Genomic DNA, 17,885 nt, shown 5'->3' with positions numbered 1-17,885 from the left:
AACTTTGGCATGCTGGTCCCAGGAAGCTTACCACTGGAGCTATGGACGCCATACCCATCCCTGCCTGCTCCTCCAAGGCCCGGGACAGCTTCTGGCCATGAAGGTCATTTTTGGCCATTGTCGCTCAGAAGGCTTGGGGACCCTGTTAAGTGACCCAGACTTCAAGCCCAGGCAGTGGCACAAAAATAAATAAGAAAGGGAAGGAGGGGGCAAAGAAGGAAGGGAGGGAGGGAGTTGGTGGCGTGCCGGGATCCTGGTCTCCTCCCTGAGGGTGGGCAGGCGGCCAGGACTGCAGGCAGTGTCAGGGGAGGCTGACATGGCCCCCCACGTCCGCTGTGTTTCAGGAGGAGATGCGCGCGTTCAGGGTGCGGGTGCAGCAGGTGGTGGAGGAGAACGAAGGCCTGCACCGGGTGATGGAGAAGAGCATGGCTGCCAGCATGGCGGAGCGGCAAGTGTCGGCCCTGTACCTCGTGTCCCAGAGCACACAGACCCCAGAGAAGCTGTAGGAAATGACACAGAAATACACAAGTGCATCTTCTTCCCCTAGCTGAAGTAGTTGAAGGGAGAGTGGCTCACACCTGTCATCCCAGTTGCTCAGGAGCCTGAGATCTGAGGATCACAGTGCAAAGCCAGCCTGGCAGGAAAAATCTGTGAGACTCCTATTTGCTACAATCCAGCAAAAAGCTGGACGTGGAGGTGCAGCTCAAGTGGTAGAACACCAGCCTGGCACAGAAAAAGCTCAGGGACAGCACCAAGGCTCTGGGTTCAAGCCTCACAACCAGCACCAAACATCAGATCAGGACTGGCTGTTTTGATTGCTCCCTGGGTCCTGGGTGCACTGGTGGGTGCTCATCCCTCCTTCTCCGTGTGTGAGTGTGTGCGTGTGCGCATGTGCACGCGTGTGCACGCACGTTTAGTGTGGGGAGCCCCACTTGGGACATCGCTGCCCTCCCCCACATTGCATGCGCAGGATCTGCTGTGTTGGGTTGGTTGGGCAGATCTGGAGATTCGCGAGCCTGCACGCCTAGTCCCCCGCAGTCACAGCTCATTTTCACACATCATCACAGGCAGCAGCTTCAGACGCAAGCCGAGCTGGTTTTGGAGGAAAACAAGTTGTTGATAGAGCAGTTGATGATCCAGGAGAACAAAGCCCAGGACGTCCATCGGGAGCAGCAGCAGGAAGGTGAGCTGAGCCTGCAGGGCGGTGCTCCCCCTTCTCCCCCCACTCCTTGGCACTTGGAGCACCCACGCACCTCACGACTGCCGGCTTTCCTGTGAGTGCTCTGCAGGGTGTCCGCTCATTTCCCAGAATGGAATCCGGTGGCACTGATACTACAGCGTGGACTGTTCACTTAGCAGAACCTTAGTACCAGGGAAGCAGTTTTATGTATAAAGCCTTAACTCTTCCCAAGGGATATTTTTATAAGCTGATTCCTAGTAATTAGTACTCGAGGGATTTTGGTTGATTGGCTGGCTTTGATGTGTGTGTGTGTGTGTGTGTGTGTGTCACTCCTGGGACTTGAACTCTGGGCCTGGGTCCTATCCCTGAGCTCTTCAGTTCAAGGCTAGTGCTCTGCCACTTGTGCCACAGCGCCACTTCCAGTTTTCTGGTGGGTAATTGGAGATAAGAGTCTCACAGACTTTCCTAAGCCCTGGTTGACTTTGAACTGTGATCCTCAGATCTCAGCCTCCTGAGTAGCTAGGATGACAGGCATGAGCCACCAGTGCACAGCTGGTTTTGATTTTGGCAAACAGATCTCTTTGTGTAGCCCAGATGAGCCTGGAGCTCTCCATCCTCCTGCTTCAGCTTCTTAAGTGGCTGGGATTGCGGTCTGGTGCCATAACACTCGGCTAGTATGTGTTCTTGTCTTTTCTCCTGCCAAGTCTTTACCATTCTCTTGCTTTTCAGTGTCTAAGCTGACTAAACAACTCATGCTGCTGGAGATGAAATCCCAGAGTCAGGAGAAGGAGCTGGTGGAGAGCAAGGAGCAGCTGGAGGCCTTGCAGGCCACCTGCCAGGAACTCAGGGCAGACGTGGACAGCAAGGTCACCATGGACCTGCATAACTCCATTGTAAACAAGTTACAGAGGTGAGAAGGCGGAGGCTCGGGGAGTGCACGCTGGTAAAGCCAGGGGAACTGGGCCACTGGGTTCTGCCATGTAGACCTAGCTCAGCCTTGAACTCTGGGCCCAAGTGATGGTTCTGCCTCAGCTTTTATACCCAGGTTTTAATCTAGGTTTTTATCCCTGATAGTTTTTTTTTTAACCTACAAGGGCAGGTATGTGAGAGTAAGAATTACAACTATTTTGTTTCGCTTATTTACTATTTTGTTTATTTATTTTGTGCTGGTCCTGGAGCTTGAACTCGAGGCCTGGGCACTGCCCCTGAGTCTTTTTTTTTTTTTTTTTTTTAAACTCAAGGCTAGTGCTCGGCCTCTTGAACCACAGCTCCTCTTTTGGCTTTTTGGCAGTTCTTTGGAGATAGGAGTCTCATGGACTTTTCTGCCCAGTCTGGCTTGAAACCATGATCCTCAGAGCTCAGCCTCCTGAGAGGCTGGGAGCACAGGCAGGAGGCATCAGTGCTCGGCTAGTTGTGCTTGCTTCTCCATCCTCCAGCCAGCTGCAGGCAGAGGAGGAGAAGGAACGGGCGGAGCTGGAGGAGCTGCTGGAGAAGCTGACCGTCCTGCAGGTGCAGAACAAGAGTCTGTTGCTGGAAAAGAAGAACTGGGCCTCTCGGAACAAAGCACTGCAGGCCAGCCTTGAGCAGTCACAGAAGAAGAACAGGTTCCCTCCACATGAGCTCTCCCTGAACTCTTCATTTCTCAGTGTTTAAAAGAATGAGGAATCGCCCATTGCATTTCTTTTTTCATGTATTTTTCTGATAGAATGGAAAAGGGTAGTCCCAGTGATTGGGTGCTAAAATATTAAATATAGCCAGGTACTGGTGGGCTCACGCCTATAATCTAAACTCATGAAATGAGGCTTGAGATCTGAGGCTCTCGGTTCCAAGCCAGCCTGGGCAGTCAAATCTGAGAGACTCTTACCTCCACTTAGCCAGCTTCTGCTGGGCCTGGAGGTGTGGCTCAAGTGGTAGAACGCCAGCTGTCGCTGCAAAAAGCCAAGATAGATGATGGTAAAGCCCTGAGTTCAAATCTGTACTACTGCCTTTCACACCATGGGCGGTGATACTCGGAACGTCTAGAAGCTTACTATTTCCTCCAAAGGCTACTTTGGTATTTTCACGAGTATCTTTCAGAATGTGAGCCCCCGCCCCCCCCGAATCAATTGAATAATATTAACCTGTCCATTGACAGGCTTATCATGAATCCTATTAATTTATTGGGACTCAGTTATTATGATTTGAGTCCCAATGAATGCATTTACTTCTGCTCACCTTGAAACATAATAGACTTTAAGTTGCTGAGCAGAGCAGTTTTTATATTTTTATTTTTGTGTTCAGGAGTAAGCACAGAGCCTCATGCATGCTAGGCAAGATCTCACTCTGAGCTACCCAGAGTGCTCAAGAAGAGCATTTGCTTGCTTATTTATTTTGAGCCATACTGGGGCTTGAACTCAGGACCTCACACACTCCTGCTTAGGTTTTCTTGTTTAAGGCTGCCACAGTACTACTTGAGTCACACCTCCACTTCAAGCTTTTTGGTGGTTAAGTAGATACAAGAGTCTCAGGGACTTTCCTGCCTGGGCTGGCTTTGAACCACGATCCTCCGATCTCAGCCTCCTAAGTAACTAGGATGACAGGCGTGAGCTACAGGCTCCCAGCTAGGAGGAGTATTTAACTGTGAGCGTGCCTGCTGTTTTGTAATCCAGCGCTTCCCTGAGACCTCACCACGCAGACTGACCCGTCTGTGTCTCCCCATTTCAAACCATCTAGGAAATACCAGAAGAAAATGGATTCTCTCAAAAAGCATGCAGAAAAAGCCTTGAAGAACGAGCTCTGTGCTCATAACTACCTGGCCAGCCTCATTACCTTGACAGAGAATTTAGCCCAGGAGCGAGATGGCCTCAAACATTTGGTAAGCTTCCTCAAGGTGACCTTAATTTAATGACAAGGCAAAATGCAAATGGGACTTTTGGTTTTGTTTCGTGCCAGTCTTGGCACTTGAAATTAGGACCTAGACACATTCCCTGAGCTTTTTGGTGGTTCATTGGACATGAGTCTTAGACCCAATCCTCAGATCTCAACCTTCTGAGCAGCGAGGATTACAGGTGTCAGCCAGCAGCACACAGCAGCTGCAAATGTGATTTTTAAGAATATTTTGGGGGCTGGGAATATGGCCTAGTGGCAAGAGCGCTTGCCTCCTACACATGAAGCTCTCGGTTCGATTCCCCAGCACCACATATATGGAAAACGGCCAGAAGGGGCGCTGTGGCTCAGGTGGCAGAGTGCTAGCCTTGAGCAAAAAAGAAGCCAGGGACAGTGCTCAGGCTCTGAGTCCAAGGCCCAGGAATGGCCAAAAAAAAAAAAAAGAATATTTTGTTTTGCTATCTTTTCTTTCTTTTTTTTTGAATGAGGGTCTCTCACTATCTAAAACGTAGACTGGCCTCAATCTCTTGATCTTCATGCCTCAACATCCCAAGTTGTAGGATTACAAGCATGTGCCACTCAGCAAAGTTACCTCTAGATTGTTCCATCTTTTTGTCTGTCTGTCTATCTATCATATATCTGTATCTTAGAATTTCAGCCCACATTTCCAAATTCTCTTTCCTTCTCTTTGTTTTTGTGGGGGAAAGGTTGTAGTCAGGATCTAACATGTGGTAGGCAGGTGCTCTACTACTTGGGCAAGATCTCCAGCCAGAAATTCTCCAAAATCTGATATTTACTAAATACGCAAAAACGAGAATTATTTATTTATTTACGTTTTGTTTGTTCGTTTTTTTTTTTGTTGTTGTTGCCAGTCCTGGGGCATGGACTCAGTCAGGGTCTGAGCACTGTCCCTGGCTTCTTTTTGCTCAAGGCTAGTACTGTACCTCTTGAGCCACAGCGCCACTTCTGGCCGTTTTCTGTATATGTGGTGCTGGGGAATTGAACCCAGGGCTTCATGTATACGAGGCGAGCACTTTACCTCTAGGCCATATTCCCAGCCCTATTTATTTACATTTTGAACCTCAAATTTACCATCCTTTTTCCTCAGCTTCCCCAGTGCTGGGATTATAAACATTCACCACCACATCAATCTCAGCCAAACGTGTGTGTGTGTGTGTGTGTGTGTGTGTGTGTGTGTGTGTGTGTGTGTGACTTGAACTCAAGGCTGCACACTCTCACTTAGCTTTTTCTGCTGAAAGCCAGTGCTCTTCCACTTGAGCCACACATCCACTTCTGGCTTTTTAGTAGTTAGTTTGAGATTAGTTTTGGGTTTGTAAACCCTGGCTGGCTTTGGACTCTCATCCTCACATCTCAGCCTCCTGAAGAGCTAGCATTACAAACGGGAGCCACGAATGCCTAACTCAAAACTTTTTTTAAAAAAGGCAAATAACCCAAACTTTACAGTAAGGTCAGAGGTGATTTTAGAGGGTAAATGGAGGGAATTTGTCCACTGATCTAAGTAGGAATAGAAGCCCTTGTGTGTTTATATAACCCCCACAGACATAGCCTATGTCATTTTCATAAAGCTGCCTAACCTTTTCCTTATTTGAAGATGAAACAGGAGAGTTGAAGCCTGGCGTCAGTGGCTCACGCCTGTCATCCTAGCTACTCAGGAGGCTGAGATCTGAGGATTTCAGTTTAAAGCCAGCCCAGGTGGGAAGGTCTGTGAGACTTATCTCCAATGAGCCACCAAAAAGCCAGAAGTGGAGCTATGGCTCAACTGGTAGAGCCCCAGCCTTGACTAAAGAAGCAAAGTGAGGGGGCTGGGAGTATGGCCTAGTGGCAAGAGTGCTTGCCTCCAACACATGAGGCTCTCGGTTCGATTCCCCAGCACCACATATATGGAAAACGGCCAGAAGGGGCGCTGTGACTCAGGTGGCAGAGTGCTAGCCTTGAGAGGGAGGAAGCCAGGGACAGTGCTCAGGCAGGCCAAAAAAAAAAAAAAGAAGCAAAGTGAGAGCACACGAGATGAGTTCAAATGCCCCAGTAATGGAACCGTTGTGTGTGTGTGTGTGTGTGTGTGTGTGTGTGTTATGTGTAATGGAACCGTTGTGTGTGTGTGTGTGTGTGTGTGTGTGTGTGTGTGTTATGTATAATGGAACCATATATATGTGCATGTATGTGTACACACACACACACCATAGACCACTGAAGTAAACTGCAGCCCACAAGCATAGCTGCAAGCTGCACAGGGACATTCTTTCTTCGGAGGGACATTAAGTCAAGTATTGGTATCCTAGATGTCAGAGCCCAGCCAGCAGGAGCAGGCATGATTCAGGGCCTTTTCCACACTGGTTGTGAGCAATCAGACAGCGACAGAAGACACTGTATTGAGAAAGATCTGGTAGGATTTACCCCCGGCGTCCTCTCCATGGGTGGACACTGATTGGGGGGACCATTCCGAGTCTCCCCTGCATCTTCCATTCTTCTCCACATGAAGCAGGCACCTCATCCCCCCATGCCTCCTGAGAGCCTGGGCTGGCTCAGTCAGAGGTCTCGCATGAATGAGTGTCACGGGCAGAGGAAGCAAGGGAGGAAGCAAGGAACCTGGAGATCTCTAGCTTTTCTCCAGGGTCAGGCCGTGGGGAAGGGGGTCGGGTTGTGAAGGCTCTGTCCTTTTTCTTAGATAGTAAATTCATCAAGAACAACATGGGGGGGCTGGGGATATGGCCTAGTGGCAAGAGAGCCTGCCTCGTATACATGAGGCCCTGGGTTCGATTCCCCAGCACCACATATACAGAAAACGGCCAGAAGTGGCGCTGTGGCTCAAGTGGCAGAGTGCTAGCCTTGAGCAAAAGGAAGCCAGGGACAGTGCTCAGGCCCTGAGTCCAAGGCCCAGGACTGGCCAAAAAAAAAAAAAAAAAGAACAACATGGGCATAAGATGCAGGCTGTTCCTGGGGGAATGTTCACCTTTATTATTTTTTTTTCCCAGTCCTGGGGCTTGAACTCAGGGCCTGAGCACTGTCCCTGGCTTCTTTTTGCTCAAGGCTAGCACTCTGCCACTTGAGCCACAGCGCCACTTCTGGCCGTTTTCTCTATATGTGGTGCTGGGGAATTGAACACAGGGCTTCATGTATATGAGTCAAGCACTCTACCACTAAGTCATATTTCCAACCCCTCGCCTTTATTTTTAATAAAAGAAATGGTTGATTCAACTTATTTTGAGGCCCTCCTGTATTTAATGTTAGGAAACACCATTTCATCATTACAATGGCAGCTCTATAGCAGACTATACATGCCCAAGTTCTAAGATTGCTAAGTTCTTCCTGACTCTTCTAGAAAGAAATTTGAGCCAGGTGCTGGGTGGTTCTTGCCTGTAATCCTAGCTTCTCGGGGCTGAGATATAGGGATCACAGTTCAAAGCCAGCCCAGGCAGGAAAGTCCCTGAGACGTTTGTTTTTGTTTTTGTTTTGCCAGTCCTGGGGCTTGAACTTAGGGCCTGAGCACTGTCCTTGAGCTTCATTTGCTCAAGGCTAGCACTCTACCACTTGAGCCACAGCAACACTTCCAGCCTTTTCTGTTTATGTGGTACTGAAGAATCAAACTCAGGGCTTCCTGCTTGCTAAGCAAGTATTCTACCCCTAAGTCATCTTCCCAGCCCAGCCTGTGAGACTCTTATTTCCAATTAACCAGCAAAAATGCAAGAAGTGGCGCTGTGGTTCAAGTGGTAGAGTGCTAGCCTTGAGCAAACGAAGCTCAGGGACGGTACCCAGGCCTAAGTTCAGGGCCCAGGACTGGCAAGAAAATAAAAACAATAATAATGTGTTCTCTGTGGTGGGGGTATGCCCCAAGTCCTAGAGTGCCTGCCTGGTAAGCAGGAGATGAGTTCAAACTTTAGTAGTGCCAAGAACAAAGGTAAAATGGCTTTTCTGCTCCTGCCTTTTTCTTTATGTGTGCCAGTGGTGGGACTTGAACTCTGGTCTGGGCACTCTCTCATGCAAGGCTGGTGCTTTACCACTTGGGCCACAGCTCCACTTCCGGCTTTCTGCTGGTTCATTGGAGCTAAGAGTTTCCCATACTTTTCTACCAGAGCTGGATTTGAACTGTGTTCTTATATCTCAGCTTCCTGAGTAGCTGGGACTACAAGCAGGCACCACCAGCGCCAGGCATCTGGGTCTTGTCTTATTTATTTATTTATTATCTATTATTATTATTATTATTTTGCCAAGCCTGTGTGCCCCCTCAGGCTATCTAGGAGGGAATTCTCACTGTTAACTTTTGTCTCTAATTTTAGCAACTGCAGTGTTTAATAGTGCCTGTGGCCCATTGGCGCCCTGTTGGATAAACGGATGTATCAGCCCAGGCCTTGAGAAGAGCTCTGTGTGCCCGTATTACAATCCTTTATTCTGTCAGAATGAATCACAGTGGTCAAGTTACAAATAGATTGTTTACCTGAGCACTGATTTCCTTAGCTGTATGGAAGTGATTACATAAACTATAGGGAGAGAGAAGGTTCTGGAAGCTCTTCCTACCCTCACTTTGTCTTTGGGGGTTGATCCATATGTGCCCTGTGCTCACATAGGATGATGGAAACTAGTTGGGGGAAGGGGGCTAGGAACGGGATGAAGCCAGGCGAACAATGTATGAAAGAATTTTTGTTGTTGGTCACAGGACTTGAACTCAGGGCCTGGGTGCTGTCCTGAGCCCTTTTTGCTTAAGGCTAGGGCTCTACCACTTTGAGCCACAGTTCCACTTCCAGTTTTCCCCTAAGTGTCTAGGATGACAGGAATGAGCCACCAGCGTCAGGCAGGTTCTCCCTCCCCCTCTCCTGGGGCCTGGGTGTTCTCCCTGAGCTCTTCAGCTTAAGGCTAGCACTCTACCACTTGAGCCATAGTGCCACTTCCGGTTTTCTGGTGGTTTATTGGAGATAAGAGTCTCGTACACTTTCCTAAGCCCTGGTTGGCTTTGAACTGTGATCCTCAGATCTCAGCCTCCTGAGTAGCTAGGATGACAGGCCTGAGCCACTGGAGCCCGCAGGATTTTTTTCTTAATGTGTACTTTTGAGGCCTCAAACCCAATGGGTCAGATTTCCTAGGCAAGCTTTCTGCCAGTTAAGATACATTCCCCAGCCCAAGCATTAAAAAAAAAAAAAAATTCCTGTAAACAGACAGCTCATTGATTTTGGTTTCTACTTTATTCTTAAGGCTAAATGTCTAGAAAGCGAGAAGCATGGAACTTTGGACAAAATCATAAAAAGCAATATCCGCCTGGGGAAGTTGGAGGAGAAAGTCAAGGTAAGTGGTTACCCCAGAGATCAACCTTCCTGTGGGAATAGGGGCTTTCCAGACAGGCCATTGTGACTGGCATGGCAGTGCACGCCTATAATCCCAGCAGCACAGGAGACTTGAGAATGGGGGGATTGTGAGCAGAGGAAAGTTCAGGTAGGAAAGTTTTCCAGACCCTTTTCCACTTGCAACTAGACATGGTCACATATACTTGTCATTCCAATTTCAGTGCGAAGCAAAAAAAAAAGTCACCCCCCCCCCCCCTGCAGCGGTCTGCCAGGGGAGAGAGATGGCTTCTGTTACGGGGCTCGAGGGAAGGGATTCCCCATCCCTCCAAGAGTCCACACTCAGAGACAGTCTCAAGCAAAAAGATGGGTTTATTGGGGAAGCAAAAAGTGAACTGAGACAAGCCTAGAATGCAGAGAACAAAGGCGCATGGTCTCCTTGATACATGATTATTACGGAGGGGGTGGCGGGAGAACGGTAGAGATCAGGTCTGTAAATTAACAAACTTCTTTGCAAATGGTATTTCCACATGTTTGAGTCAGTGACTTTACATTATGTATCTAAAACCAAACAACTACTAAACAAACATAAAAAGGTCTAGGATAGACCTATCAGAGGATCACAGTAGCTCAACAGCTATGTACATATGATTATATAAGACGAGGCTAAGCAAAATGAACTCCACGAGAAGGACACAGGAGGACTTTATTGTTGTGGTTACGTTTAATGAACTAGGTGAATTTCCTTTAGCATACCCCATGTGGTCACTGTGTATGATTTTGGTACACTGGATATTGTATATATGCTTACCTGAACTAGAGAAGGGAAAGAAAAATGAAGGAGGGTGTAATAAATATGACAAGAAATGTACTCATTACCTTATTATGTAACTGTACCCACTCTGTACATCACCTTGTCAATAAAATTTAATTAAAAAAAAAAAAGTGAACTGACCAGCCAGGTACGCAGCACAGACTTGGGAGCTGAAACTGCAACTGAGAAACGGGCTGACTGGCCAGGGACACGGTGCAGACTTGGGAGCTGCCACCGTGACCCCGAGAAGTCTTCAACTTGGGGTTTATAAAGGTAAAAGCATAGCACAGATGTAGGGGGATGACGCAGGAGGCAGAGCAAGCAACATTAACAAGCAAGCGTGGTATAGATGTAGGAGGTTGATGCAGGGGATAGAGCAAGCAACAAACAAGCCATTTACAGAAGCAGAATTTGGGGGTCATGTTGACCTAATCTACTCCCCCCAACATTTCCTACCATGTTTCCCTACTCAAGATGGAGTCAGCTGTACTCCCTACAACAGCTTCATAGCTCAAAATAACCACTGCAAAAAAAGAGATGGAAGGGCTGGGAGTGTGGCATAGTGTTACAGTGCTTGCCTAGCATGCATGAGGCCTTGGGTTCAACTCCTCAGTGCCACATAAGCAGAAAAAGCCGGAAGTGGAGCTATGGCTCAAGTGCTAGCCTTGAGCAAATGCTCAGGGACAGTGCCCAGGGCCTGAGTGCAAGCCCAGGACTGGCAAAAAAAAAAAAAAAAAAAAAAGCATGGGAAGGAGGTGAGAGGAGGAAGGAGAGAAGGGGAGGGAGGAACATTTGGCACTCAGGAAAAGGAATTGAAGATTGTACTGATAGAAATAGCCCTAGCTGCTCAGGAGGCTAACATTGGAGGATCTCAGTTTAGAGCCAGCCTCAGTTTAAAGACAAACAGTAAGGGGTGTGTGTGTGTGTGTGTGTGTGTGTGTGTGTGCGCGCACGCGCGCACGCACACCACTCCTAAATCTTGAACTCAGGGCCTGAGCACTGTCCTTGAGCCTTATCATTGAAAGCTAGTGCTCTACCTCTTGAGCCACAGCTCCACTAATGGATTTTTTTGGGGGGGTGGGGGGGTTAGTTGGAGATGAGTCTCATGGATTTTCCTGCCCAGGCTGGCTTTGAACCTTGATCCTCAGATCTGTCTCCTGAGTAGCTAAGATGACAGCCGTGGGCCACTGGTACCCACCCTGTGAGGTGCTTATCTCCAATTAGCCAGCAAAAGGCTGGAAATAGAGCTGTGGCTCAAGTAGTAGAGCACCAGCCATCCAAGTAAGAGGTTGCGGTCCAGAGTTTAGTCCCCAGTTTCAGCACCAAAAAAACAGTACTTATCAGTTACTTAAACTTTTCCCCACACACAATAAAATACCATACAACTATTAAAAAAAAAAAAAGGAAAAGAAGCCAGGTGCTGGTGGCTCATGCCTGTCATCCTAGCTACTCAGGAGGCTGAGATCTGAGGATAGTGGTTCAAAGCCAGCCTGGGGCAGGAAAATCTGTGAGACTCTTATCTCCAGTTAACCACCAGAAAACCAGTGTAGCACTGTGGTTCAAGTGGTAGAGCGCTAGCCTTGAGCTACAGAGCTCAGGGACAGCACCCAGGCCCAGAGTTCAAGCCCCATGTTGGGGGGAAAAAAAGTGAAAGAAAAGACTGGGCATGGTGGCTTATGCCTGTAATCCTAGCCTGGGAAAAGTTAGCAAAGATCTTCCCTTAAGAACAAAATACTTGGGGGGGCTGGGGATATGGCCTAGTGGCAAGAATGCTTGCCTCATATACATGAAGCCCTGGGTTCGATTCCCCAGCACCACATATATGGAAAACGGCCAGAAGTGGTGCTGTGGCTCAAGTGGTAGAGTGCTAGCCTTGAGCAAAAAGAAACCAGGGACAGTGCTCAGGCCCTGAGTCCAAGCTCCAGAACTGGCCAAAAAAAAAAAAGAACAAAATACTTGCGGTTGGGAATATGGCCTAGTGGTAGAGTGCTTGCCTCGTATACATGAAACCCTGGCTTTGATTCCTCAGCACCACATTTATAGAAAAGGCCAGAAGTGGCACGGTGGCTCAAGTGGCCGAGTGCTAGCCTTGAGCAAAAAGCAGCCAGGGATAGTGCTCAGGCCTTGAGATCAGTCCCTAGGACTGGCAAAAAAAAAAAAGGAACAAAAAACTAGCCAGGGGCTGGAGATACGACCTAGTGGCAAGAGTGCTTGCCTCGTATACATGAGGCCCTGGGTTCAATTCCCCAGCACCACATGTACAGAAAATGGCCAGAGGGAGCGCTGTGGCTCAAGTGGCAGAGTACTAGCCTTGAGCAAAAAGAAGCCAGGGACAGTGCTCAGGCCCTGAGTCCAAGGCCCAGGACTGGCAAAAAACAAAACAAAAAAAACTAGCCGGGCACTGGTGCTCACGCCTGTCATCCTCGCTATTCAGGAGACTGAGATCTAAGGATCAAGGTTCAAAGCCAGCCAGGTCAGGAATGTCCATGAGACTCTTATCCCCAATTAACCACCAGAAAACCAGAAGTAGCACTGTGACTCAAAAGTGGTAAAGAGGGCTGGGGATATAGCCTAGTGGCAAGAGTGCCTGCCTCGGATACACGAGGCCCTAGGTTCGATTCCCCAGTACCACATATACAGAAAACGGCCAGAAGTGGCGCTGTGGCTCAAGTGGCAGAGTGCTAGCCTTGAACGGGAAGAAGCCAGGGACAGTGCTCAGGCCCTGAGTCCAAGGCCCAGGACTGGCCAAAAAAAAAAAAAAAAAGTGGTAAAGAGTGCCAGCCTTGAGCTTGAGGAGCCCAGGGACAGCACCAGAGGCCAAGCCCCACAACTGACCAAAAGAAAAAAGGACAAAATACAGGAGCTGGGATGTAGCTGGGATGTTGCAGAGCACTTGCCTAGCAAGTGCAATACATCCTGGGTTTGATTCCCCAATACCAAAAAATAAGAAAATAATAATACAGATGGGGCACCGGTGGCTCACTCCTGTCATCCTAACTACCCAGGGGGCTGAGATATGAGGATCAAGGTTCAAATCTACTCTGCTGCTCTCTGCAACCTGGGACAGCACAACAGGATAACAGAGGCAGAGAAGTGAGAACAGACAAAGAGTTAAGCAAGTGGCGGCCAAGGGCGTCAAGGCTCAGTGGCTTTGAGCCCCGAGCTCCCGCCAGCAAGGCTGCTCGTGTAGTTAAGCACAGGGAAGGTCTCTGTAGGTGTGGAGAACAGAGGCCCTTTGTGGCCGCCGTGATCACTGCCTCCCTCAGGGAAATCCAGAGCTGTGCCTTGCACATTTGTGCCTTTGTCTCCAGCATCACGGGGTCCAGCCACCTGTGACTTGACGCCATAGGCTCCAGCCAATGGTCATGTAGACATGAACCTTGCCCTACCTGTTTCTACCTTTCCGGGGTCCCGTTCTTGGCCTGCTGAGTACTGACCAGGCGCCTTCCAGCCTCTTAACCCTGTCTGCTCTTACAGCTTGGCCTCAGAGTGCCCTACACAGCCAGGGAGGAAAGGCCATGAGACTCTTATCTCTACTGAACCACCAGAAAACTGGAAGTAGAGCTGTGGCTCAAAGTGGTAGAGCACTGGCCTTGAGCTGAAGAGCCTAGGGACAGTGCTGAGGCCCAGAGTTCAAGCCCCACGACCACCAGGAGGAAAAAAACCCCACAACTTACTCAGGTTTCTGGAGCCCTTGGGTTCAATCCCTAGCACTGCAAAATAGAGGAAGAAATTTGGTTTTATCTGGGAAAAAATACATATGTGATATATATGTGTATATATAATGTATATGTGTATATACACACATGTACACACATGTACATAGGCATATATACACAGAGTACATACATACATACCTATATACACGCATGCATACATGTACTAAGAATTGAACTCAGGTAGACAGGGCCTTGCTCTCGCTAGACACGTGCTGTGACACTTGAGCCACACCTGATTTTTTTGCTGGAGTTGAGGCTGACTCTTCTGGCTTCAAACTGTGGTACTCCAGATCTCAGCGTCCTGAGTAGTGAGGGTGGCAGGCGTGAGCCCTGGGCGCTCCCCGTGCCAACCTTAGTGCGCTGAGGGCCTGGCTGCTGGGGCCGGCAGGAACAGGGCAGAGCCCGCACGCCCCGCTCACGGAGCTCCTTCCTCTCCAGGGCTACAAGAAGCAGGCAGCCCTGTGGCTGGGGGACGCCAGCCACCTGCTGACGCAGCAGGAGGAGGACTTCGCCTGCAAGGCGGCCCGGTACCAGCAGGAGCTGGGGCACCTGCAGCGTGTGCTACAGGACAAGCAGGAGGTGCTGGACCAAGCGCTGCGGCAGAAGAGGTGGGTCCCAGCTCCCCGCAGGACAACACAGGCCCCATGCCGAGCCCAGTGTGTTCTCACACATTCTCTATCTCTTCACATTTGGAGTGCCTGGCTTTGGCTGTTCTGACAAAAAGCATCAGTGACTCATGTGTCTCAACTCCTTTCGTTGGTCTTCCCTGGGCCTTTAGCCTTTCCCATTAGAAGTCTTCCCATGAAAGGTAATCAGGGGGCTAGGTGCGGTGCTCACACCTGCAATCCAGGCTGAGATGTAAGGATCAAAGTTCCAAGTGTAGGAGAAGATTTTCTATCAAAGTAGTTGCTTGATGCACGCATTGTGTGCTTGACACCATTGTGTGTGTGTGTGTGTGTGTGTGTGTGTGTGTGTGTGGTCCACGCCTGTGCCAGTCCCACGGCTTGAGCTCCGGGCCTGGGTGCTGCCTCTGAGCTTCTTTTGCTCAAGGCTAGCGCTCTACAGCCGCAGCTCCACTCTTGAGCCTTTTGAGTAGTTTAGTGGAGATGAGATTCTCTTGGGGACTTTTCTGCCAGGCTGTTTTGAACCCCCATCCTCAGATCGAAGCCTGAGTAGCTAGGATGACAGGCCTGAGCCACCAGCACCTGGCAACAAGAGTTGTTTTTTGTTTGTTTGTTTGTTTAATCCAGCCACATCCTATTAGGAGAGTTGTTTTTCTGGGGCAGGCAGCGTGGCACAAGCCAAGCCGAGTAGGAATTGTTTTTCTGACAAGTTCCTACGTTGGCCAGATCCCCTAGTTCTGGTTGACTGCTCAGATAAACTTCTAACCCATTTCAAATGAACTAGTTTCCCAAGATGGTGAACCTAAGTTCTGACCAATCAGAACAAAGGCTTAACCCTTCTAAAACAAGCCAGTTGCCCAAGATTGTGAACCTAGGCTCTGACCAGTCAGCATGCGGGACAGTGCTGCCTTCAGGCTTGTCAGTAGCATGCCCTGCTGCAGAAGTAAGGTTGGCCTTATTCTTGTGTGACACTCCAATATCCCGAGACCTTTCCAACCAAAGCCAGCCCAGGCTGACCAGTCCAAGAGACTCTTACCTCCAGTTAACCAGCAAAAAGCCGGAAGTGGAGCTCTGGGCCGCTTGAGCCCTCTCACCCACAGCCCGTTTTGTCTATTAGTTATTGTTCAGGTAGAGCTTCCCACCTGTGCTGGGGTGACAGGTACGCAGTGGCTCGTCCGTGGGGACGGGGGTCTCGCTTTTATGGCACGTGCTGGCCTCAAACCACTATCCTCCCACCTCCACACACACACACCCCCCCCCCCCCGGGTTGCCAGGATTGTGTGTGTAAGCCACCACGCCCTGTCCATAGTTCTCATAAATGGTGCTATTTTTAACTTGCCCTTGATTTTATGTTTATCTTATTAAAGAGACATGGAAGGCGAGCTTGAGATTGTGTGGAAGTCCACGGCCAAAGAGAACCGCAGGATGCGTGAGCTCCTCCAGGAGAGGGCCGGTCTTCGGGACCCGCCAGGAGCCGGCCAGGACCCCTGCCGGGACGGAGGCCTGCGGGATCGCTGCTGTGATGTGCGGCCTCCTGACCCCGCTACTAACCCCAGCACGTGGGAGCTCGTGGGCTAGGACAGGACAGGGGCCCGACCGGGCCCACGGAGAAATAAACCATTTCAGACATACCTCAGACATCAAATTGTCCTTTTTTCTTTTTGTGCCTACCCTGGAGCTTGAACTCAGGGCCTAGGCGCTGTCCCTTAGCTTTTTCTCTTCAGAGCTGGCGCTCTACCACTCAAACCACAGCTCTACTTCTGTTCTTTTGCTGGTTCATTGGAGAGATGAAGTCTCATGGACTTCACCGCCCAGGCTGGCCTTGAACTGTGATCCTCATATCTCAGCCTCCCGAGTAGCTAGGATGACAAATGTGAGCTGCCAATGCCCAACCACCCTCGAGTTTTTAACACAGGTCTGTGTAGCCCAGGCTTCCCTGGAACTTGCAACCCTCCTGCCTTAGTTGCCTGGGATGAAGGATGGATGACAAACTCCAGGATAGCCAGGCCTCTGCATCCTCCAACCTGCCTGCCTGTGCGTCCCACACAGGGCACCCGCCCACCATGGGGATGCCTCGCTGGCCCCTGCCTTCATGATGCCAGCACCCTTTGGACCTCAGTTTCCCTGTAAGACGAGTGAGCGTGGAGCAGGTGACTACTTGACGTCCCTGTCCATTCTGTAGTTCCTATGAACTAGGTCCTGCAGGGTTTTTTTTTTCTTTATTTTTTCCTGGTTCTGGGGTTTGAATTCAGAGTCTGGGCATTGTCCTTGAGCTTTTGTGCTCAAGGTGCTCTACCACTTGAGCCACTGTGACTTTTCTTTATTTTTTTGCCAGTCCTGAGCCTTGCACTCAGGCCCTGAACACTGTCCCTGGCTTCTTTTTGCTCAAGGTTAGCACTTGAGCCACAGCGCCACTTCCGGCCATTTTCTGTATATGTGGTGCTGAGGAATCGAACCCAGAGCTTCATGTATATGAGGCGAGCACTCTTGCCAATAGGCCATATTCCCAGCCCCCATTTGTGACTTTTGGTAGTTACATATAGATTGTAAGAGTTTCGGGGACTTTCCTGCCTGAGCTGGCTTCAAACTGGAGATGCCCAGGCCTCAGCCTCCTGAGTCCCGAGGATGAGGGACACGAGCCACGTGTGTGGCGAGCTGGGCCTCAGTGCTTCAGTACAGCCGCTGCATTTGGGGAGTCATGGCCTGCCCCTCACCCCCTGCTCCTGCACAACCACCAGAATCTTTTTTTTGTATGTGTCTGCCAGTACTGGGACTTGAACTCAGAACCTAGACAGTCTTCTTGCCTGAGATTTTTTTTCACTCAAGACTAGTGCTTTACCACATGAGCCACACATCCACTTCCAGCTTTTTGGTGGTTCATTGGAGATAAAGAGTCTCACAGACGGGGCTGGGAATATGACCTAGTGGCAAGAGTGCTCGCCTCGTATACATGAAGCCCTGGGTTTGATTCCTCAGCACCACATATATAGAAAAAAGCCGGAAGTGGCGCTGTGGCTCAAGTGGTAGAGTGCTAGCCTTGAGCAAAAAGAAGTTAGGGACAGTGCCCAGGCTCTGAGTTCAAGCCCCAGGGCTGGCAAAACCAAAAATAGTCTCACAGACTTTCCTGCAAGGGCTGGCTTTGAACCACAGTTTTCAGCTCTCAACCTCCCAATTAGGTAGGATGACAGGTGTGAACCACCACCACTGGACGCCGCTAGGATTTTGGAAAGAAAATTGCTTACCTGGGGAAGAAAACTAAATTCCATAAACAGGTTACTGTTGGAGCTAGCTTAACTTACCAATATAGTTTATTAAGGTAATAAAATTCCTAGTTCCAAAGTTTATCTCTTCTAATCCCCCAAGAGAAAAACAATTTTCTTTGCCAGTATGAAT

At 49.4% G+C, this 17,885-nt stretch overlaps 1 protein-coding gene and 1 long non-coding RNA gene across 2 annotated transcripts in view; one reads left to right on the top strand and one right to left on the bottom strand.

The window, feature by feature from the left end:
• Positions 1 to 16,093, top strand: part of Cep89 (centrosomal protein 89) — a 28,013-nt gene extending 11,920 nt beyond the window's left edge. The window contains exons 12-19 of the mRNA XM_048369186.1: positions 345 to 448; positions 1,068 to 1,183; positions 1,910 to 2,090; positions 2,617 to 2,784; positions 3,893 to 4,034; positions 9,251 to 9,340; positions 14,308 to 14,477; positions 15,860 to 16,093. Coding sequence (XP_048225143.1) covers positions 345 to 448; positions 1,068 to 1,183; positions 1,910 to 2,090; positions 2,617 to 2,784; positions 3,893 to 4,034; positions 9,251 to 9,340; positions 14,308 to 14,477; positions 15,860 to 16,070 — 1,182 coding nt within the window. The 3' untranslated portion in view covers positions 16,071 to 16,093. The remainder of the gene's footprint in view (positions 1 to 344; positions 449 to 1,067; positions 1,184 to 1,909; positions 2,091 to 2,616; positions 2,785 to 3,892; positions 4,035 to 9,250; positions 9,341 to 14,307; positions 14,478 to 15,859) is intronic.
• Positions 827 to 17,276, bottom strand: LOC125368300. Its single transcript, XR_007214216.1, has 3 exons — positions 17,136 to 17,276; positions 15,678 to 15,683; positions 827 to 838 (listed from the first exon to the last, which is right to left on the bottom strand). It is a non-coding gene; the product is annotated as an uncharacterized LOC125368300 (long non-coding RNA).
• Between the last annotated feature and the right edge of the window lie 609 nt (positions 17,277 to 17,885).

Source organism: Perognathus longimembris, chromosome 20 (assembly GCF_023159225.1).
Source record: "Perognathus longimembris pacificus isolate PPM17 chromosome 20, ASM2315922v1, whole genome shotgun sequence".
In the NCBI taxonomy this organism is placed as follows: domain Eukaryota; kingdom Metazoa; phylum Chordata; class Mammalia; order Rodentia; family Heteromyidae; genus Perognathus; species Perognathus longimembris.
Note: the sequence above shows the minus strand (reverse complement) of the source record. Positions and strands in the feature narration are given on the sequence as shown.